General features: G+C 44.8%; 1 protein-coding gene across 2 annotated transcripts in view; it reads right to left on the bottom strand.

The window, feature by feature from the left end:
* The window catches only part of Stox2 (storkhead box 2), a 238805-nt gene extending 217593 nt beyond the window's left edge, over positions 1-21212 (bottom strand). For both annotated transcript variants that reach the window (XM_048455804.3, XM_087901088.1), the window contains exons 1-2: positions 21115-21212; positions 20479-20918 (exon numbers count right to left, since the gene is read on the bottom strand). In XM_048455804.3, coding sequence (XP_048311761.3) covers positions 20479-20848 — 370 coding nt within the window. In that variant the 5' untranslated portion in view covers positions 20849-20918; positions 21115-21212. The remainder of the gene's footprint in view (positions 1-20478; positions 20919-21114) is intronic.
* Between the last annotated feature and the right edge of the window lie 2731 nt (positions 21213-23943).

Below are 23943 nucleotides of genomic sequence, written 5' to 3'. Positions count from 1 at the left end.
ATTAGCAACAGGGAAGGAGGGAATGAAAGAGCAGAACTGTGACCAAGAAAAAAACAAAACAAACAAAAAAAACCCGAAAAATAACCTTTTTTTTTTCCTTTTGCAGTGACCTTAAGCATCTCAAACCCTACACAGGGCATTGGCCAACAGCAGCCTACGGTGTTCACTCGGCCTATTTTGAAACTAGTCAGGAAAATGTTAATCATAAAAGATACATAGCCTAATAATATTTAATAACCACACTCTGTCTGGTATAAACAAACAGACCAAAGTAAACAAAAAGCAAGGTGACCTGCTTTGTGTTTTCAGAACCCAAAGCTTTACAAGGTTAGAGGGGACATGGCTACGTGTTTAATTTGTATTTCTCTGAAGCAGGGCCGGCAGTGGCAAGTCCAAGCCTGCAAAGCTGGCAGAGAGCGCCCATGTCCACAACCGGAGCTCCTGGTGGGGCACCCAGCTTTATGGGTAGAAGTAGAAGCAGGTGTCACAGAAGGAAATTCGGGGCTAGTGACAACTGGAGTCTCTCCTCGGAAGCCAAATTTGCTGAGGCGTGGAAGGGAGACCCTGCATTCTAACTACAGAGAACCCTCATGATAGGACCCTCTGTATAAAACAGAGAGGTGACCATGCAAGCAGGTTTCCAGGCCTACAGACACAACAAAACACCATTTTTGTTACAAGAGTAAAAAAAAAAAAAGTATGGGGCCAGGTAGATGTCTCAGCTGATAAAAGTGCCTGCTGCCAAGTCCGACCCCTAAGCTGGATCCCCTAGGACCCACACAGTAGAAGGAGAGCCTGCCGAGCCGTCTCCACACATACACTGCAGGTACCTGCCTGCCACACACCCACACCCACACCCACACCCACGGGGGGGGGGGGGGGAGAGAGAGGTAATTTTAAAATTAAACAATCTGAAAAACGATAACCACTTGGATTTCTGAGATCTTTTAAGAACATTGAAATGAGGCCACATGTTAAAACAGAACATGAGAGAACTATTTTTTTTTAATTTATTTATTATGTATACAATATTCTGTCTGTGTGTATGCCCGCAGGCCAGAAGAAGGCACCAGACCCCATTACAGATGGTTGTGAGCCACCGTGTGGTTGCTGGGAATTGAACTCAGGACCTTTGGAAGAGCGGGCAATGCTCTTAACCACTGAGCCATCTCTCCAGCCCCGAGAGAACTATTTTAAACATTAATACTTAATGGTTTGATTTACCCTAGTGATACAGTCTAATTGTCTTGAAATGACACAGCCTAGTGGGTCTAGCTCAGGTTCTTTTTCTCTGCCAGTTACGAATGAAAAGGCAGGACAACGCTGACGTCAATAGGTGGCAGCAAGAACTCTCAAGCGTGCAGACAGGATCAGCAGTTGAAGGAATGCGTTTATTGGGAGTGGGGAAACACACAAGCGCAAAGACACACAGAGAAAAAGGCCCTTTGCAAGGCAGGGGGGCTCAATCGAAAATTCCAGTCGCTTCTACGGGCCTGGAAGCCTTGGGAGAATTTTCCTCCCCTAATTTAGGAATGATCACTTTGAAGAAAGCTAGGGTGGCTGATTGGTCCCAAGCACCATACTCAATACTTTTATTTTAAAATTAATTTTAAAACTCATGTTGGGGTGTAAGAGTGTCTTGTCTATATGTAATATGTGCACCACTTGCATGCCTGGTGCCCACAGAGGCCAGAAGAGGGTGTCAGATCCCCTGGAACTGGAGTTACAGACATTTGTGAGCTGCTGTGTAGGTGCTGGGAACTGAACCCAAGTTCCTTGCAAGAGCAGCCAGTGATCACCATCACTGATCCAGCTCTCCAACCCCATCAGTACTTTTAAAAAAAGAAGATTTGGTGGGAAAATAATATTTTTATTGTTGACAAATGTATTTGATGTGGGATTCCCCTCTGTATGCTGTGAATATGTTTTATTACCATTGGTTAATAAAGAAACTACGTTGGTCTATGACCAGACAGAAAAGAGCTAAGTAGGAAAACTAAACTGAATGCAGGGAGAAATAAAGAGGAGCAAGGAGACATGATGTAGCTGCGAAGGAGTAAGAAGCCAGAATTTTACTGGTAGGCAACAGCCTCGTGGTGATACGCAGATTAATAAAAATGGGTTAATTTAAGACATAAGAGCTAGCTGGAATACACTTAAGCCATTGGACAAACAGTGTTGTAATTAATATAGTTTCCTATGATCCATATAAGACTTAAAAGAGCTTTGAAAAGAAAAAAAAAGAGGGCTTCTAGACCTATAAAAAATAGGAGCCAAGCAAAGTTTCTTGATAGCTGTATTTTTTTTTTCCAAATAGGTTCTGTCTGCTGGCTGCAAACAGAGACACGGCTCTTTTAAGAAATGGCTTCCTCGTTCCTCCTAACAACACGAACAGCTCTGACTCCTTTGGGAGTTTGTAGTCTTACTACAGAACACGTAGGGTTTACGAGCAGAGTGCTACAAGTTGTCTAAGGGCAACATGGACCCGCTGCCTCCCTGGAGCTGAGGCAGTGAGCATAGCTCTCAGAGGTGGTGAACATACCTCTACCCTGATGGACTGGGCAGAGCCAACAAGTAAAACTGCAGCATTAATTCTAGCCATACTTACTTATAATAAAAAAAAAACCCTCTCCTGGTCAAAAATAATTACAGATACACAATAAGACAGAGTCAGATTAAAAAAAAAAAAAAAAAGATCTCTAAATGGGTCGCCATGTTGGATATGTCCATGGGCTTAAGAGAAGGAAAAAAGAGTACAGTCATAGATTAAAGGAGTAAAGATAATAACATAAATATTAAAAAGTAATAAAAAATAAGCCACATGAAGACAGAGAGTCTGGATTATACATATTACTGTGTTTTCTTTGACTTTCTTGACTGCAGAGAAACACTTGATTCTGGGGACTGCTAAAAGAAACCAACATATATATTTTAAAGGTCTCTTGACTTCAAAATTTAAGTCTAAGGATATATTACTTTGAAAAAGAGGTTCTGCTTTTGTTTCCGCAGAGGATAGAAACCTGTGGATTCCTTCCAGACTAATGTGGTTTGATGGAACAAGACTTTCCAAAAGGTCTCCATAAACCCTAAAAATACTTCGCCCAACAAACAGCAGGAAGCAGGTTAGAGAAAACTATGCCCAAATTCCCAAAATGATTGTTTATAAATGTTTATTTTTATTTTAAAAGGGTTGGTTATAAATGATAGTGGTCACAGTCAATTTCTTAAAAAAAAAAGAAAAGTGGGGAGGATATGGCATAGAGATGAATACTTTACATTGGTATGGATCTTGGCCTATTGACACATACTTAATGTTGACTTTGTTACACTGTGTATGTGTGTGTGTGTGTGTACTCTTGTTTAAGGTTATTAGGTTTATACAGCTCATTTAAAAATGTAAGGTATATTAAAATTATGGATTAAAGATAATCATTTATAATAGTCAAACGTATAGTCATGTTACTTAGGGTTTCTAGATATATAGAGATACATTTCAGTTAGATAGATAATCAATTATCAAAGACTTACAGAATATGGCCTTTAAAAGGTTTTAAGAACTTATAGACTTTTCTCAACATTGAGACATATCTGCGTCTGGCAACACCAATTACTTCAGAAAGGTTGATGGGAATTGAAGAAACTTGTTGTGGAATTTACCTTCTATGTGACAAGGCTAGCCATTTGGGCAAAAAAACTGTTCTACCTGCACTGCTTGATGGTGTGCTATATAAATTAGACATGCAGGACCCACGGAAAAATGACTGCTACCCTTATCTAAAGGTGAGACAGTCTTTCAGGTTCCTGCTTCGTGAAAGAGTCTGCCAAACATTCTGAAGGACACAGAAGAAAGTGACTGACAAACTGTCAATACAGGCAAAACAGTATTTCAAATTTTCTGCTTCATGGTAAAATCTAGTGGATACTATGGGGCCTCTAGGATGAATATAGATGCCTTAATATTATAGAAAAACTTTGGGTGACTGTCCAGGCAGTGAGATGTCTCTGTTAATTCTAGAGTTTTGGAAGTTACTCTTCCTGTTTACTTAGGTAACATTATATCCTTCTAGGGTCTTTGATGAAATTGAAGACAGGTAGTTATGGTTATAGTTTTTCTTAGTTATAATAAAAGATAAATTAGATATGAAATTTTAGACTTACAACGATAAAATAGATGATAGAATATTTTCTTTAATTTTACCAGATAGAAATAGACTAAATATTGTGACTGTAATTCTTGCTTGATAACTGTTTTGTTATATGTAATTTTACTATGTTAAAGTTAAAACCTTCCTTTTTATTTAGATATAAAAGGGGAGATAATGTATGATTCCCCTCTGTATGCTGTGAATATGTTTTATTACCAATGGTTAATAAAGAAGCTGCTTTGGTCTATGGCAGGGCAGAATAGAGATAGGTGGAAAAGCTAAACTGAACGCAGGGAGAAAGAAAGAGGAGTCAGGAAGACACCATGTAGCTGCCAAAAGAGAAAGATGACAGAACCTGACCAGTAGGCCACAACCTCGTGGTGATACACAGATTAATAGAAATGGGTTAATTTAAGACATAAGAGCTAACTAGGAATACTATTGAGTCATTGGCCAAACAATGTTGTAACTAATATAGTTTCTGTGTGATTGTTCGAGTTTGGGTGGCCAAGAAACAAGAGAGCAGTCTCCATTTGCACATATTTTTCTTTAAAGTATCACCATTTTGGTATTTTTTCTGACTCTCATATGTTTGAAACTTCAAGAAAAAGTAAATAAGACCACAATACCTCAAGGAGGTATGCGGGCTTGAATAATATTGCCACATTAAACCCCAGCTAGGGAAGCAACATCTTCCTTGCTTGGCATGCTGGCTTTAGGGTGTTTTGGGGGGTTTTGTTTTGTTTTGTTCTGTTTTGTTGTTTTCTCTTACAAAACACCTCTGGAAGAAAAGGTGGCAGTACCGTGTTCTTAGAAGAGAACATTCTAGAAAACAGTTTTACGGTGCCATACGGTTTGAAAGTCTAAACGACATGAGTGAATTGTGGCCATTTTACCAGTGGGCTTGAGCCTTGGGAAAACAGCATTCTTTGCCCTTCTGTCTTGACATTAGGGACACACTGTCTCCAGAATCTGAACACAACTGCAATTTGTCACAGCTAACAGCAAAAGTGATGGATTGCTCTGTGACCATGCTAACTGCTCCACAGTCGCAACCGAGCCAGCCTGTGAGAGTGGAGCTTACCTCTGGGTGAGAGCATGCCCTTGTCTCCTCCCTTGCAGGTTAATCTAACACGGCACAGCAGGTCAGGGACCTAACTAGGGACCACTGCCTGAGGGGTGAAGGGGGTTCATCTTAAGGTGATGTGCTTTTCCTTCCCAAAACTCCCACCCCCAGTGCAGTCCTTACCAGTTGAGCTACCATGAGATTCTGCTGGGTCTGCCCATCTTTCTGAGGCCTGACTCAGGATGACATAACTATTTCTCTTTCTTCTCTTCCATCTTTTACCTTTGGATGCTGGCTAGAGCCTTTAATATGCTTTCAAACTCAGTAATTAACACTCTGGGCTTCCTTGCTCCGTTTCTGAAGCTCTGCTTCCCAGTGTGGGCATGTGGATGCCTGCCACCAGGCGGTTGACCTCCAGGCAGCTTCAGCCCAAGCAGCGTAACTTTAGTGCCCCTCCATTCTGCTCCTTCTGTCCAGGCAGCTGGGGAGTTCACAGCCTGCCTGCCCTGAAGTTTTCTTTTTAAACTCTAAGCAATTGTTTTTGTGCTTCTGTTTGGGTCCATTCTTTGTCCTCAACCTTTCATCTTAAAGCTATTTTATTAATAAGGCTCAGAACCCCTCAAAGAGAGGACCTTGATTTCTCAGGTGTCATATGATGTCTCTGCTTGGGCTCCCAGGATTTCTGATAACACTTCTTTTCTGTCTCCAAATTATTTGATTCTCAAAGAAAACAAACCCATCCGTGCACCCCAGACTACCTCAATCCATTTAGCTAATATCCAGCACTATCATTAGAATTTCTTCTTTGTGTAAAAATGTCAGTTTTTGTAAAAATAACTCCCACCACCACCACATGCGTGTGGTGTGTGCAAGCATGTGTATGTGTGTTTGAATCTGTGGAGGTTCACATGTATTTTGGTGCTCTTGCATATATTGTATGCAGGCCAGAGATTAACACTGGGTGCTTTCTCACTATCCGTACTATATATTTAGATAGGGTCTCTCACTAAACACAGGCTGACCAGTTCAGCTAGTCTAGGTAGCCAGCTTGCCATGGGGTCGCTATCTCCTGGAATCGTCCCAGCCCAGCTTCTTATGTGGAAGGTCTAGGCTCCTCATGACTGCAGGGCAAATGCTTTATCCATGGAGCCCCTCGTGATACTATCTTAATGAGGACATTTTAATCTTATTAAGGAATAATGTATTATAAAACCTTCACAGATTGTATAGATTTCTGGTAATGTGTCTTAATTCCATTTGATTTCACATACAGAAGGAAAATGAATTTTCAGAAAAATAGCTCCATTTTTAATACATTTTAAAAATATTTTTTGTTGTTGGTTGGTTTTTTGGCAGTGTACCACACTCAACCAAGGGTTGTGAGCCTTGCTAGGCAAGTACATTACTACTAAACAATACCACAGCCTGATGATAAGGTTTCCATAATCAAAGATAAACAGCATTGTTGTTCATTTTTTTTCCCACAGTTTTGTGTGGGGGACATATGTTATGGAATATGTAGAGGTCAGAAAACAACTGATAGGAACCGGTTCTCTCCCTCTACAATGTGGGTTACACGGATCAACCTCAAGTCACCAGGCTGGGTGTGTAAGTGACCTTAACCCTGAGCCATCTCGCCAGACCATTGGTAAACTTCTCAAAACAGTGTTCACGTTTCCATTCCAGTACACACTCATGAGTCCATGTGTGACATGAATCTCATGAAATCGCAGACTTTCATCCAAATTTTCTCAGGAATTCTGATGTTTATTTGACCAGAGCCAGGAAGATGCTGATGTTGAGTACTGGAGACCAATGATGCTCCAGGCTTCCAGCCAATTCAGCAAAATGTTGATCATAAGTCCGAGGATATACAATAGAATTATGTTTCTGATCATTTTTATTTACAGAATATATACATACAAATTATGAAAATTTTATATCTTCTGCTTTCTCCCTGCAAATAGAAACTTTTCAGGGTCCTTCCTATTCTATTGAAGACTCCACATCTTTACTCCCCCTCAGGGAGACCCAGCAGATTGAAAGAGACCTTGTGTTTACACGCACAGCGAATGTCATTTGGCTCAACATTAATATCAAGTACCGTGATGTCCTGTAACCATTATCTCATTTTACACCCTTTCCCCTCAACTCTAAGAAAGACACCTTCCTCCTTAAGAGAAACCATTCGGTAACCACAACGAAAAAGCATGCTTGCCGAAGAGGTAAACAGACTACTCTGTCCGACTTTTCTTAACTATCCAATATTTTATGTTTAATTAAGACATAATTTCAACACTATGTAACTTACAAACTATACCTCAGGTCTAAATTTCTAAAGCTGCATTATAATACAGGCAGATTTAAGATACGCTGATCACAGTAATCATTAGAATAACACGGTTTGATGCATTTTTGCCAAATTTAAGTCTCTCTTGGATTCACTCCAACTGTGTACCTTCATGTAGATTGTTGAAACGAAGCAAGATGAGCTAGGCAGTGGTGGCGCACACCTTGAGTCCCAGCACCTCGGAGGCAGAGGCAGGCAAATGTCTGTGTTCAAGCCCAGCCTGGTCTACAAAGAGAAATCCTATCTCAAGAAAGAAGGGGGAAGGAAGAATGAAGGGGAGGATGAGAAGGAAGGAGAAAGAAAAGAAAGGAGGAGATAAAAGGAGAAGGAGGAAGAGAAGCAGCAGCAAGATAGGGCTAGTAAGATAGCTCAGCTGGCAAAGGCTGACAAACCCGACAACTCGGGTTCAACTCCTGGTGCTCATGTTGTAGAGGGAGGAAACAGATTCTCACAAGTAGTCCTCCGACCTCCACATGTGCACCATGGCATGGCACTTGTGTGCGCACACATGCACATACACACATAATACGATTGGACAAGGTTACCCTCCAGCTCAGGTATTTCACCCAAGAAAAGACACCTGGGCACATGGCCCAAAATATAGTCAATAACCAGTGCACAAGAACATTGCTATTTTCCCAGTTCATCCCTATGTGCCTGATTTACGTTTAGTTCTGATTGAAACTGCTGTCAAATAGTAAATGCATCTCAAGGAACATCACACATGCTAAGTTTCTTTCCATGTTGCCTCAAAATATTCTTGAGACAGTGTCTTGCTATGCAGCCCAGAGTGGCCTTGAACTCACTATGTTGCCCAGGCTGAGCTCTGTCTCACAGGTTCCCTGCCTCTGCCTCCAGAGTCCTGGGATTACAGGAGCTTCAAAGACCTTTTTCAGTGACTAAGCAGTATTCTACCCAATATAAGGAAACAATGTTACTAATGACCTGAGAGTGTTCTCATACAATCTGTGTAATGAGTAGCCTCCCCACAAAGGCCTTTATAGTATAGATTATTATTCTATATTATATTATTATATTATATATTATTATATAATACATATTATATATTATTATATTTTTCTGGTCCTGAAGATAGAGTTACTATATCAAACCATGTGAACATCTGGATGGCTTTTTAACATATGTTGCCAAGATGTTTTTGAAAAAAAATATGTTTACAATATCACTGCCAGTGCATTATGGCAACGGACTTATTTCATCTTTACCACATTGCACATCTCCCCAAGCCAAAAATCACAGTTTGGGGCTGCCACCGGCACCTGCTTTGTATTAATGATACTTTTAAGAGAATCTATGCAGTGGTAAAACGTCTGCATTACCACAGAAAACTGAACAAACCTCAAAAATACAAACCAAACCTTGCAGTCTCCACCTTCGAAATAGTTACAGTCTGGTAGGAAGACGCAGTCAAAATCACTTTCTAATAGAGGCAAGTAGGAGACAAGGGCTACATACGTTTGAAAAGAATTGGCAAAAATAAAATAATTGACATATAAATGGGAATCATCTTCAAACTTTATGACTGGAGAGGGCAGTATCTTAATTGAAATGGCTGAATAATCTCTTTTGGCATACGGGCAAAGTCAGCACAAAGACCGCCCTACTTAGAAAGCTAAGTATGTTCCCAGTGTTACAGGGAACTACATCCGCCAGAACTCCTGCTGAAGTCATCAGCGCTGGTAAGAAGAATACTAACATTCTCCCTCTTGGCACAGTCGGACGTGAAATCTCGCTCTTGGAAACAAAAGCACTTTTTGAGTAGGTCATGCTCTTGACCTTCAGTTGGCTAATGTAGACTCACGTCCTCACAGAGAAGCTGGTCCAGCGCGAATGAACAGCACGATTCATATTCAACTGCTCTCTAGAAACACCTTCAATCCCAGCCTATTGGCCTGTAAGAGATCTTCTACAGTTAAACTCTCAGAAACTGAAACAGAAGGGAGCAAGTTAAAGCGCCACACGCGACAGTTTTTGTTGTAACCCGAAACAAATTTTAAAAGGCATCATACACAAATAGGACTTTATCAACCAATCGATTTGAGTACGTAGGTTTCAGGTATGACTTATTCATGCTGCACTAAGTTTGCTGGTAAGCCTGCTTCTACCTTTTCTCTACCAACAGAACTGCACCGAGCTGGACCTTAGAAAAGTCAGTCTTACTTCCTTTCAGCCACACCATGGGAAATGGCATGCTCCTGAAAACAAACTCACATTATTTAAGAATCTTGATGTTTCCTGAGCTATGTCTCACCCAAAGAAACGTACATGGCAACTGGATATACTTAGGTTGTTTGTTTGTTTGTTTGTTTGTTTGCTGAGACAGGGTCTCTCTACGGAGGCCTGGATGGTTGTCCTAGAACTCACTGTGTAGATCAAGCTGGCCTAGAACTCACAGAGATAGATCCTCCAGCCCCTGCCTCCGGAGTGCTAGAATTAAAAGCGTGCGCCGTCATGCCTGGCTCTGAGTGGGAAATGGGCGGAGAAGAAATCCATCAACTAAAGACTCCACAGAAAGGGTATCTAATTAATCTGTCATCTATAGCTAGGTTAATATCATTGCTGCCCATGTGACTGCACCTCCATGGAGCTCTTCCAGTCTAAGATTTGCATATCACAGACACGGCTTTCCTGTCTTCATTGCCTTCTTGATTTAGAGTCATTTCCAATCTCTACAGTTACTTCCATAGGAGGTGAAGGAAGAGTTAAAAGGAGAAAAGGTATAAGAAGAAACACTTCCCAACCAGAGTGACAGCAAGCCACGCTGTATCTCAGGCCTGAACCTAGAAGCTGGGGTTACATCACCTGAAAGCCTCTAGATTTCCCCGGAGGGGGGGGGGTTCTGGCTTTACAACCGGTGTGAGTCAGAAATTAGACCCAGCATCCTCCTTACCCAAGTGCTTGTGACCCCTGCAACTAAGATACTCAGACATGAACAGTTTATACAGTACAAACTGGCCAGACAAACAAAAACAGTCCCGATTTCCAGCGAGCACTCATAGGGTCTCCTATCAAATGGCTGCCTCCACTTGTGTGCCCTCCAGTGCCCCTCCCTGACCTGTGAGCCCTGATCTGAGCTCAGTTTTCTTAGCCTGTGCATTTCCTTGTATTATGACCTCGACTAAATTAGTTTAGCAGAATCCTCATCCTTAACAGCCAACTGGGCTCTCTTCCTTTACCGTGCCCAAGTGGGTCCGATGACCCTGACCTGTATTCAGCAAGAACCCTGTGACAGGGGTTTAGCCAGATCCCTGATCCACCCATCTATTTCCTTAAATAATTTTCCGTCCTCTCTCGTCCATGCTGATTCGCAGTTCCGAGTCTGCCACCAGCTCAGGCTGTATACAGAGAAGGATCTGCGACAGGAGCTACTCAGATCAGATTCTGTGTCCTGGTAGCCCCAACAAGCTAGGCTCAGTCACCCGTCCTAAGCTAACTAAAAAGATCAAGTTGTAGGGCCTGGTGGTGTAGACCTTTAATCCCAGCACCAGAGGCAGCTAGATTTTGTGTGTTTGAGGCCAGCTTGATCTATATGATGAGTCCAGGCCAGCCAGGGCTACACAATGAGGTCCTGTCTCGGGGGCGGCGGGGTGGGGGGTGGGGGTAATGGGCACATTGGAAAGAGGAACAAATAAAGATGTCCAGGGACACTCTTCACCGCAGGCCTATCGTTAAAGTCTAAAATGAGGTTGACGTTTAAATAAGCGGCCAAGACGTCTGCCTAACAAGACATCCCAGTGGATGTGTGGTCTCACACGTCACTGACACGTCAGTGTCTCTGCTCCAGTCTCCTGCAAACTGATCTAAGAAGATGTCAGAACTATTGCTCCTCTGGCTGCCCCTGGCTCCCCTCTGGCACCGTGGTTCAGCCTTTTTCTTCTCCCAACATGACACTTGTAGAGAAATTGTTTCAACAGTCTGACGGTCAAAGTGCCACTTCCCCATAGAAGATCTTATTCACCCCTGCCTGGAATTTTACAAGTTCAGCCCCTCTCCCCACCACAAGACACCATTGCTGGGGTCCTTATACTCACCCCAGTGGTCCTCAATAAAATCTTCCTTTCCACACTTCAACAACTGTCCCTGAATACCTGATTTTTAATATCAAGCAGGAGCATGATAATAAAAACCCCTAGGCCAGACTAACTCTTAGCACGCTGCTCTCCCAAGTGCAGGGGAATTGAATTGCTTGACCCGCTCACACTAGCTGACTCTTTCCCTGTGACTGCCAGGTAACCGCTTTTGGCGGTCCTTCTCCTACCTCCCTTCCAGAGAATCAGGGATTTGACCGTCTGCAGGCGTCCACATCTACAGGGGAGTCGGAACCACTCCCCGCCAGCGTGGATGGGGGATGACTGCCACTGTGTGGCGATTTCTAGATGTCCACACCAGCAATTCAGGTTTTATACTTCTCCGGCCCTAAGTTGTGTTTCTGCTCCACAATTACGAAATATTACAGAATCAACACTGACTCTGTAGAATAAAAACAACCAATGACAATGGACTTTTGGAACATCAGCTTCTAGGAGGGTTGAGAAAACCTCACCTAGAGTGATTATAAGGCAAAAGAGGAAATCAAAATAGTAGTTATCTACCTATGAAAATGACAAGAACAATGGAAAGAAAGCATATATCAGAGCTTATAGGATCTAATCAAAACTGTACTTAAAGTAACAGCATAGCTTTAAAGAACCTACGTTGCATAATTACCAATATGTATGTACTATAGAAATCATGGGACTAGAGAGAAATCATGGGTGCAGCAGTTAAGAGCACTTGCTGCTCCTGAGGAGGACCCAAGTTCAGGTCACAGAGCCCACGGCAGACAGGGCACAAGTGCCCATAACTCCAGATCTAATACCAAGCAGCAATACGCCCCCTTCTGGCCCTCATGGGCACCTGCACTCACATGCACAGACATTCATACGCACACATGAATAAGTAAAATTTTAAAACCATTAAAGAATGAAAATCATAGAGTGCAATCTATTTCTTTCATAGAACCTACATCTTCAGATGTTACATGTTCATGTGTCACCAGGCCATAAATTAATTCTTTTTAATTTCAAGAAATAATTTTATAACTAAAAGTTTTACTGCACAGTTTTATACAAAAAAATAAAAATAATAATAAACTAGGAACACTGTTGACAGAGGTTTCTGTACCACCTGGTCCCACAGCCATTCAGTCCCAAAGAAACACACAGAGATCTACATTAATTATAAACTGGTTGGTCTAGTAGCTCAGGTTTATTATTAACTTTTACATCCTACATTAATCCATAATTTTTGTCTGTGTTAGCCACGTGGCTTGGTACCTTTTATCAATGAGGCATTCTCATTTTGCTTCTTCTGTGTCTGGGTGACAACTGCAGACTGAGCCTTTCCTCTTCCCAACATTCTCCTGTTCTCATTGCCTCACCTATACTTCCTGCCTGGCTACTGACCAATCAACATTTTATTAAAGCAATGCAAGCGACAAATCTTTACAGGGTAGATGACCATTGTCCTACTGCAGAACACCTACATTATATTGCACAAAACTGTTGTTAATTCAGGCTCCAGGGTATTGGGTACCTTCTTCTGTCACCAAGCAGCGCATACACACAATAATAAAAATATTTTTTTAAGGTGAACTCCATTACCAATGCCCCTTTAAAGTTTAAACGAGGCAATGCATATAGCGTCTGCAGCAGCCTGTGACACACAGGAAACATTAGTATAACTCCATCTTCCTCCCTGTCATATCCCGTTCCACTCTGAGGGAGGGTTAGCAACCACTGAACAAAATGAAGACAGAAATGGTGTAAAATCTATCTTCTAGAATATTCCTTTTCCCACAGGAGAGGAAACGTAGACGACAGAGAAAGATGCAAGAGGAGTTGATGCTATCTGGGGGTCAGACATGGTTCCTAAGGTCGCCTTTCTTGTTTCCATATTAGCGTTTCACAGTTAACGATTAAAGACTTTCTCTTAAACCAGCATGTTTTAATAAATTAATAACCAGCCTCTGGTGAAAGGAAGCCAACCCAGCCAAATTACACTGCTTGCACATTTTCCACAACCAACAACAAAAAAAATGTCATAAAGTTCCATATTAACTCCAAAGTTGGCAAGCTTTTCAAGGCTTGCGAAGATTATCCAGCCCAAGGGGGAATGACGTGTATTGGGAAAGATTCCCATCACAATCTCCAAGGCAAGAAGATTCCTTGGAGAAAGAGTCAAGGTGAATCCTGAGCCTGGATTCTGCCAGTCCAATACTGCCAGTTCAATACTGCCAGTCCAATACAACTTCAGGGTCAATGTTAGCGTAACCAATCAGATGAAGAATGTCTGTGTGTATATATGCTGTGTGTGTGCACATGTATGTGTGTGTGCACATGTATATAGAAGCCAGAGGACAAGCTGAGATGTCATTCCTCCTTTTTTTTGTTTTGTTTGTTTGCTTGTTTGTTTTTTGAGACAGGGTTTCTACATAGCCCTGGCTGTCCTGGAACTCGCTCTGTAGACCAGGCTGACCTCGAACTCACAGAGATCTGCCTGCCTCTTTCTCCTGAGTGCTGGGATTAAAGGCGTGTGCCACCACTGCCCAACTGGTCCTCCTTCTTTCTATCTACCTTATTTCTTGAGACAAGATCTCTCACTGGGACCCGCGGCTCACCAATTCTTCTAGGCAGGATAGCCATGGAGCCCTAGCGTCCTCCCGTCTCTGCCTCTTTGGAGACTATTCCATGAAGATACCAAGGGATGAACTTGGTTAGAAAGGCTGTGAGAATCCAAAGGAAAGGACTGGACTCAAGAGAAGACCCTCCCAACCTGAAGTCATCCCGCAATGTCACATGACCTGTGCGGCGGGTCTGCTGCTGACAGGTGTCCCCTGCCCGCTTTTTTCTCCTCCTTCTCGATCATCTTCACCCTGGCTGTTTTTCAGCCTCTACCCTAAGCCCATGCTCCCTCCACTCCCACCTTCTCCACTCTCACACCCGGTGTCTTAGGAACAGAGGAAAAAGTATTTCTCTCCACAGCACCCAGACATTTTTTTCCATTTTATGGTCCCTAAAATTGGAGGCTCTCAATCTTCCTAATGCTGCCACCCTTTGATACAGCTCCTATTTATCTATCTAGCGGTGATCCCCAACCATAAACTGTTTCATTGCTACTTCATACCTGTAACTTTGCTATTGTTATAAATCTTAATGTAACCGTCTATTATGTGGGATATCCGGTATGTTCCCTTCAGGGGGCCACGACCCACAGTTTGAGAACCACTACCTTAAATGACCATAATAATGACCAACAAATCCCTCGCTCCACCTAGCTTCTTTCCCAAATTCAAAATAAACTCGCACGAAGACAAGCACACGCTTGAGAGCCTAAGTAAACAAGGGAGTGATAATAGGTAAACAGAGTAAACAGAGGAATGTCTGACACTGGGGAGCCTCTCCGTGATTCCAGGCACGGCCGACGATCTCGGGACCTCGCTCTAAATACTTTCTTGTCTAGAAACAACCACACCTTTGCTGAAAGGGCCAGGGAGCCAGAGTGAGGTGATTCACAAAAATGTTTTTTATGGCTGACTGGACACTAATGAAGGTTTAAGTGTATCGCCGCTCCCTGCTTAGACTAATCCTGAGGTTTCTCTATCACAGGCAAACGTCTTCAAGAAAGAAGCCCACTTCTGAGACTCTTCTGGATTTTTCTATCAGTCTAATCCAGCACTCTATATTTAAATATTCATAGCCCTCCGCTGCAGCGGGAAAGCCTGCACACCTCCACTGAGTTAGCCTTGGCCAACTTCTCTTCTCTTCCCCCAGGACTTCAAGCTAACGTAAACATATAACCCTGGCACAATTGCTAGCACCTGCCTCGCCATCCAAATGTCCCCCCAAATGGGGCACCATAGCAGACCTTCTGCACATGTACTTCAGCTGCCTCGGGCCAGTTCCCAGCACTATTAATTACCTTATTCACATCTCAGGGGCTGGGAATATGACTCAGTGGCAAAATGCTTACCAAGTGCGCACAAGGCCCCGGGTTCAATCATCAACACAGCAAAAACAAAAACAAAATGTGTATTTCTTTTCTTTAAATTTTTGGATGTCTGTGGGCCACTAGACTAGAACTGACTGGGACTGATTCGTTCTCTACTCTTTGGCTCAGAAAGCACCTAGAAAGTGTAGCCCAGTTGCTGGATGAACCAAACAAGTTTTTAAGTAAGGAATTCAAGCCATGAAGCTGGGCATCAATTAATTAAACAGTTTTAAGTGGATCTAAAACACTTGAGCTGTGAGTTGTTCTGATTTTTGCTTTTGAGCGTACAAGAGTCTTTGGAGTATGCATTTTTTTAAAATGCTCTGTCTTGATAATTTACTCCTTGAAGAAGCCTCTTTAAGAAAGCAACTCTTAGCCAAGGGTGGTCTTGTAAACCTATAATCTCAGCCCTCAGATGTGGAAAGAAAATGGTCAAGTAATTCAAGGCCACGGTTGGCTATATAACAAGTCTGAGGCTAGCCCGGGCTATATAAAATGCAGGTTTATAAAAGAAGGAGGGAGGGGAGAAAATCTTTCCAAGATCACCAATTAAAAATTTCCAAGTGAAATAAAATCTTAATGCCTACATATTCTAAGCAATTGTTTTAATGTAAAAGGGCTAGCCTTAACTACACTCTAAAATGTGTATTTAGGTCTCAAAAGTATAGTTGGTCTCAACTATATGAACATCTAAGGATCAGATGGAGCAGTGTAAAAAGTCACTGGTGAGGACAGAGATAGCAACCCAGCCTCCCCGGGATATGAAGTTAGAGAAACCCATGGGTCCAGGGAAAACCCAAAAGCCCAGCACGGAGGAGGAGTTGACACAAATGTGTGGCTCCACCCACACAAAAGCAGAAGGGTCTCTGGACTCCAGCAGACAGATGGCATAACCTGAGGGCAGCGATTATGGAGGGTTTAAGTGTAGAGGGTAGAGCAAGAGATATATTCTAATTTGGGACCCATTTCTCCCCAAGACTGCTTCAAGGGATTTGTATCTCTTGTGCCCTCCAGCCCCATCTGTTCCCTTCTCTGCCCCTAGAAACCTTATTAAAACACATACCAAGTCTGCGGTGATGCTGCATGACTTTAATCTCAGCTCGGAGACAGGTGGATCTCTGTGAGTTCGAGGCCAGCCAGGTCTACAGAGCAAGTTCCGAGACAGCCACGGCTACACAGAGAAACCTTGTCTTGGAAATAAATGATGATGATGATGATGATATACATCAAATGGTGTCATTCCCCCTCTGCATAAAGCACCCCCATCCGGTTCCTTCCAATTCTCCACACGTGGTCCTTGATCACCTTTCCCATGTTTTACGCTCTCCACTGAGCTCCACACACTTCCAAACAGTGCTTGAACCCTGCTGCTCCCAGTCGGCTGCTCTGAGGTTTGCCTCGCCTGGCCCACCCAACCCACCCCACACAAAGCCAGGTTCCTCAGGCCCCAGGAAATCTCTCCGGCCTGCCAGCAAAATAGATACCACTTCTTGCCCACCCAACACACACAACAAAAGCCCTCAAAGCACCTACAATGCTTCCTTCCCTCAGTCAGAACCCCAAGCCCCAAACTGCCTGCCTTATCAGTCCTTGTATCTTCAGGAGATGACAAGGGATTGGCACTGGAAAACCCCAGTAAACATGTACGGGACTTAATGGAACACGTTTTACAGAACAATTTTAAAACCTGGTATGCATGTTTGAAATTCTCAGTCAGTTAAAAATAATTACTAGCTTCCCGCACCTACATAGACATCACCTCGGGAGGGCATCCGAGGAATAAAAAGTGACCTCTGGCTCTATTTGCCCTCTGTAGGGTATTTCTAAGGAGATACTAGCAGGTCATTTCTAAGTGGTGGATTTGAATGTGCCACATTAAAAGGGCTTGCCCTTTGAGTTGCCTAATTCCCTCCTTCTTGGCTGATCCCGTAATCACCACTTTGGTGTCCAACCCTCACCGGAAAGTTTGACAGCTGGTTAGAACCATGTACTTTTGGAATTACAGACACCAGAAAAACGCTTGCGTTTTCCAATGCGGACGTTTCCCGCTTCTTTCCAGGAAGCTATGAAATAAAATGTGAATGGATGGGCTAGCCTCGACTGTAGTGCAACACAGCCAGACAAAGGCTCCTGAGTAAAGTCTTTGCAGCCTCTTCTCCGGGTGGTGTGGGGGGCACATCCCCAGGAGACATACAGGTGACACCAGGAAACAAAGCCTTCCTTTCTATTCTTCACTGGGAGAGCCTGAGAGAACAAGTTCATGACAAGTTCACCGTCCCTGGTGGGATCTAAGGGACCATCTAGAAAATGATCCCTTGTGTGGATGTCATTATCTACCATAAGAACACAAAAACATGAGCCAGCATTTGGCTGTCTTTATTTCAGAGCCCTGGTTAGTTCAAGTTCAGCAGGTAGGAATGTAAGAGTTCCTGCAATGCTCATTGGTGTCGCTGGTCCTATGGCTGGCCTGCAGCGTCCGTAAAGTAATTAACGAGGATCACAAAGGAGCGTGAAAGTGTCTGGTAGCTGCTCAAGTGCAAATTCAAGACCAGCTGAAGGCAGCTGCAAGGCATGGATTAGCATTAAAATATAAACCAAGAAATGTGTTACTAAAGTATCAAAACCAGTGGTTGCTTCCTACTCTTGAGCATAAATTGGGTAAATCCCAGGGTGTTCCTAAGTGTCAATCATACTTTTTCAAAGTGAAGTTTCAGCTGGGCTGTCTCTGGACACCCATTTATCATGTGATTCTTTGTATTTTCTGTGTTTTGGTTTGCCAACAGTAACTGTGGTTGGGAATGTGTGTGAGTCGGTCTCCAGGAGCGCCAAGAAAATGTGAGGCCCTCCCACCGACTCTTGAAGTCCCATTAGAGAATTTTACAGTACATAAGAATCTCCCAGCTATCCATCACTGTAACCACGCTTACTGAGGAGAAAGTGAAGTGTCAGCAGACACTTTGACCGCCCAGATGGTTCAAAAGGCAGGTGCCACCGCAAGCAGGTACCACCCTTCCTTTTTTTCTGACGCCTCCCTTTTAAGAGGAAGCCTCTTGTTTCCTCCCTCCCACGACCCTGTCCTGCAAAAGCCACAGCAGACTCCCATCAGGGGGCGCTCAGCCTGTGACAGGTCCCCATTTGATCAGGTTAAGACAGTAATCAAGCAACTTCAGTAATGAATTTGGAATCTTTCAAAGTTGCCAAAAAAAATGCTTCTCTTTGCTTAATAGGACAGATCACTAGTTCTTGTTTGTAAACATGCATAAAACAAAAAATATGAACATGCTGAAATGTTTACAAGTGAAACCATGTTGTCATGCATGAGATAGCAAAACTGTAATAATAGTGGGGTGAAAGAGGTTCAGATGAAACAAGAACACAGAGGTCGATGTTAAACTCCTACGAGTAGAGTGATGGGTACATGAGGTTCAAGCCATTATTTTTACATTGCACTGAATTGTCCATAGATGACATTCCCAAATTTAAAAAAAAAAAAAAAAGCCTGCAGTCAAGTATCAAAGAAAACTATGGAAATACTGTAGAAAAGTCTTGAAGGTGCACAAACACGGGACGAGGATTCTCCACCAAATGTTCAAGTCCTGCAGGCAGACCAATCCTCAGAGTCCTTAATCTCGGCCTCTTTAGTAAGGCAGGCACCATAATTACAGGGGCTGGACCGGGAGGGGGCAGAGAGAAGGAGACCTTTGAGAGGCGGCAAGAAGCAGGCTTTTCCCCAGCTTTTTATCCACTCAATTCAAAGGCGTCTTTGCAAAAACGAATCTCTGCTACGGGAAAATAGACAACACACAGCAAAATAGAAATGTTATAAATTTACCATCCGCACGGAACACACATTAGCAGGTAAAAGCTAAGCCTTCGTGGGAGGCGCAGGGACCCAACAAGGCTGCTTTACACGCTTTTACAGTTTGAACTTTTGACCTCCTCCCAAAATGTCATAAAAGAATTTTTAAGCCCTGGCACTAGAAAGAATGCTTTCTTCGTCAAATCGTTTCATAAAACATCGCTATGTGCTGTGCTTGCTCGTAGCCACTGGGCCCAAGGTCCAAAACTAAAAAGTATTCTAAGCACGAGGTTGCCAGGATTAAGAAAAACACGTTAAGTAGCAGTGAAATAAAAACGCAAGTCAAGGCAACGCTGAGTGGCGACCGCGAAAACCCTCTCCAGCTACCTCCGCTCTCTGTTTTCTTTTCACCTTCGCCACCAACAAACGAAAAGATCAAACTTTTTCCCTGGCCCCTCTCTGTTGTCTTTTTTTTTTTCTCCGCCTTCAATCACACGATGCTCTTTGGAAGCTGCACCACAAACGAAGCATTTCAGAAGAAATGTACCTTTTGTCTGGTATGAAAATACGATAGGATGAAAACGGCGCCTACACACCTGAGCTGAGCGACGCCTCTCGCCCCCCAAGGTCGCCACTCGGGGAAGGGATGTCGCGGGGACCGAGACGCAGCTGAAGGACCCGCCGCTCAGACCTGGTGTTACCGGAATCCCGACTCTCCGCACCTTCCCTCTGTCTGGCTCGCACTCCCCAGGCCCGCGAGGCGCGGAAAAGCTGACACTCAAAGCCCGGACCCGCGCGCACCGCCTACCTGGCCAGCCCCAGGCACCGCCCCGCAGGGCGCGCCACCGACGCCGCCAAGAGGTTCTGCAGGCCGCCCGTGAAGTGGGTGGCTAAAGTGCCCAGAAGTTCCCCGATCCCGCGTTCCCCGAGTGCCGCGGACCCCTCCCCGACCGAGATGAGCACGAAGATCCTGAGACCCCGAGAAGTCGCATCTAATTGCCGGCTCAGCACCCACCGGAGTCCGTGGCAGGGCGGGGACCCCACAGCCCGACGGGGCAGCGGCACTCACCTAGACAGCGGATCTGGAAGCCAGACGGGGGTCGCAGCGCCCTGCGTGTCCAGCCCTCGCGCAGCGCCTCAAGATGCTCCTCCTTGCCCTGAATCAGCAGAACCTGCTCGTCGATCCAGCCCAGGAAAAAAGTCTCGGCCACCGCGGCGGTGACCTTCTTGTTCCAGAAGTGTTGCATGTTCTCCGCTTTGAAATCGGCGAAGATCTCGTAGCCGATGTGGTGTCGGGCGAGCTGCCGGGGTTGGGTCCGGGCCGGGGGTGAAGGCTGAACGACCCCGGGTTTCTCCTCAGCCGGGCTGTCCGCCGGGCCCAGGATGATGGCCAGAGAGTGCGGCGCGATCTGCAGAAACTTCTCCATCTTACCAGGCATCTGCCGCGCGGACCGCGCTCACCGGGGCAGCCGCTGCGCGCCGCTGGAGGGATCCGGCAGCGGGTGGTAGCTATGGGAAGAGCCCAGAGCGTCGGGGTGTCGCCCAGGGCTGGGGGTTCGCGCCTTTCCCCGCCCGCCACGCCCCGCCGGAGCACCGCTGTCCCCAAGGCGCCGCCCGCGCAAGGGCGCAGCAGGTCCGCGCGCGGGAGGGCAGGGAAGGGACAGCGACGCTGAGCTCGCTGCCCTCGAGGTCCCGCGCCAGTTACCTGCAGCTCCAGGCCACCCTCCGGGCACCGATCATTTTCCAGCAGCGGCACTCAGGCTTCCCTTGGCACCCGGCAGCCCCAGCGGGGGCGGAGACCCGGAGGAAGGGTGTCGAGGGGGCGGGCAGTTTGCCGCGATCCGGGGTATTCCCTTGGCCGGATCCGGCCGGAGGAATCCAAGGAGGTCGGTACCGGGGACCGTGGAGGTGGCGAGGTTGGCTGGCAGAGTTGAGTTTAAGCGCCCAGCTCCGGGCAGATCCGGAGGGGGGAGGGGGGACGAGCGGCGCCACTTGGAAGGCACAAATTCCGGAGCTGCGAATGTCGCTCCGCCCCACGCTCCACCCCCACCCCCACCCCCACCTCCCCTCAGAAACAAGTGGATTCGCTGCTTGGTTAAAGTACCCTTGAAGTTGCTGTTTCAAAAATCTAGTCAACCACGAAAAATTGCCGTCAGTCCCTCTTTCCAAATCCCGTAGACCCTTCCCTCTTCTGTCTCCAGCCTGTATGCGAGCCTATCCTGGAAGAAATCCAGCAATTCCTGGGGTTAGCTATGCAGTGGGAACGGTAATTATTACGCCTTTTGACAAACTTTAACCTCGTTTCTACGCAAAGTTATGATTTGCAGTCCTATCTAAAGAGGCGATTGCCATAAGAAGCAATAGAATGTAGTGATTGTCCAACTTGAGCGTGCATCAAGATCACCGAGAACACGCTAAAAGCCAGAGAGTGGCCACGAGATGGCTCAGCAGATAAAGGCGTTTGCTGCCAAGTCAGACTGTTTGAGTTTTATCCTGGGAACCTACATGGTGGGAAGAGAGAACTAACTCTCTGACAGCCAGCGTAGGCGCGAAAACACACACACGTGCAAGCACGTTTTTTAAAAAAATTGATAATTAGGCACCACTCCTAGGGTCTAACTCAAAAAGCTGAGGAAGCACGGAGAGGTGAATACTATTCATTGGTACTGTTTTTTAATTTTAATCACTTTTATTTATTTTGTGTGAATGAGCATGAAAGAGGAAGTCAGGGGCAAACAGAAGACAGCTTGAGCTCACCACACAGGTGTGAATTGTGTAGCCTGAACTTGGGTCATCAGGCGCGGCAGCAAGCGTCTCTCTGTTCATGACTTCTAAGGAACATCTAGGCACTCGACTACCCTTCTTAAAGACACTGACTTACAAAAAATACTCAGATGATGTGGAGGGTGTCAATAAACTGTTTGCTGATGGCTTCCAGATAGTTTAAAATCACAAAAGAAAAAAAAAGCACACACTTTCGTCCAACTGAGCTTGGGTTTCCCGAGTGTAGAATGGGAACTGGGTCCTGCTTTATTACCTGCCTGAGAAAAGAATCCAGCAAGGGGGTGGAGCCGATAGTGTTTTACATTCAGCATGGTTCACAGACTCCAGGTGCTCTTTGGACTTCAACCCACCATCGGAGGGACCGCAGCTGGAGCGCCGCTCTGTGCCCTCAGAATTTCCCAGGCACCCACTGCCTGGGGAGACCTGTTATTTTCTTGCCTGGTTGTTAACGATGTTCTCTAAGCCTCAATTTGCCACACTCTTCACTCTGTTCTCCAGGCCTGGACCTGAGTAATGGCAGCTTACTCAGCTGGAAAACAAAAGAAAGACGGAAGGCGCACTTAAAGTGATGCTTTTTGCTTTACATTCCTGCCTTTATTATGATTCCTTTCAGCGTAGTTTCAGACAAAGCTGCAAGAATAGTACAAAAAAAAAAATTACGTCTCTTCACCCAGATTCCAGAATAGTTAGGGTTCTGTTGTCTCTTCATACACCGAACCTTTTTTCCTAAACTTTTAAAATCTACTATTGTTATTTTAGCCTTGGTAAATAGCCAATATCAAGTTTCTTTCTGATCGTGCGGAAGTGAGAGTGTCCTTATGTGGGTATGTTCATCGAAGTGCAGGTGCCCACGGAGCCCAGAAAGGGGGTTCAGAGTCGCGAGAGCTTGAGCTAACAGGCAGTTGGGAGTTGTCTAGCACGAACTCTCGGAATAAACTTGGGGCCTTTGCAAAAGCGATCTACATCTTTGCAGCCCCTCTAAAGCCAGCACTCCTGGAGTCAGAGGCAGGGGTTATCTACAGAGTGAGTTCTAGAAACAGCCAGGGCCACATATGAAACCCTGTCTCATAAACAACAACAATAACAAAACAAATCTACTTATCTGATGTGTGAGAATATGAATATATGTATGCACATCGTCTGAATACCCAGTGCACAGAGACAAGAGAAAGGACTCAGGGGGCTGGAGAGATGGCTCAGTGGTTAAGAGCATTGCCTGCTCTTCCAAAGGTCCTGAGTTCAAATCCCAGCAACCACATGGTGGCTCACAACCATCTGTAATGAGGTCTGGTGCTCTCTTCTGGCCTGCAGACGTACACACAGACAGAATATTGTATACATAATAAATAAATAAATGTTAAAAAAAAAAGAGAGAGAGAGAGAAAGGACTCAGATCCCCTGCCACTGGAGTTAAAAAAGGCTGTGGGCATGCAAAATGCTGAGGACTGAACTCGGGTCCTCCGCAAGAGTAGCAAGCACTAACCACTGTCCCTCCAGTCCCTCAACAAGTGTCTTTTTCAAAGACCCATGGAGACTGTATAAATATCATCCTGCTGCTCCCCCGACTTTCCCCTAACACATCCGTGGGCTGTTGATTCCAGGCTGGGTTTTTTATGTGATTGCTAAGGTCTGGTGTTACAGGTTAATCCCAGCCTTCCTTCTGCATTGCTAGCACTCGGCTGTACCAGCATGCTATCCTTTCTCCTCTGCTCAGTCTGCACCCAGAGGGACTGTGCATTCTTTCTTTATT

Source organism: Myodes glareolus, chromosome 23 (assembly GCF_982192425.1).
Source record: "Myodes glareolus chromosome 23, mMyoGla1.1, whole genome shotgun sequence".
NCBI lineage: Eukaryota > Metazoa > Chordata > Mammalia > Rodentia > Cricetidae > Myodes > Myodes glareolus.
The sequence above is the reverse complement of the archived record's forward strand: the minus strand, read 5'-3'. Positions and strand labels throughout refer to the sequence as shown.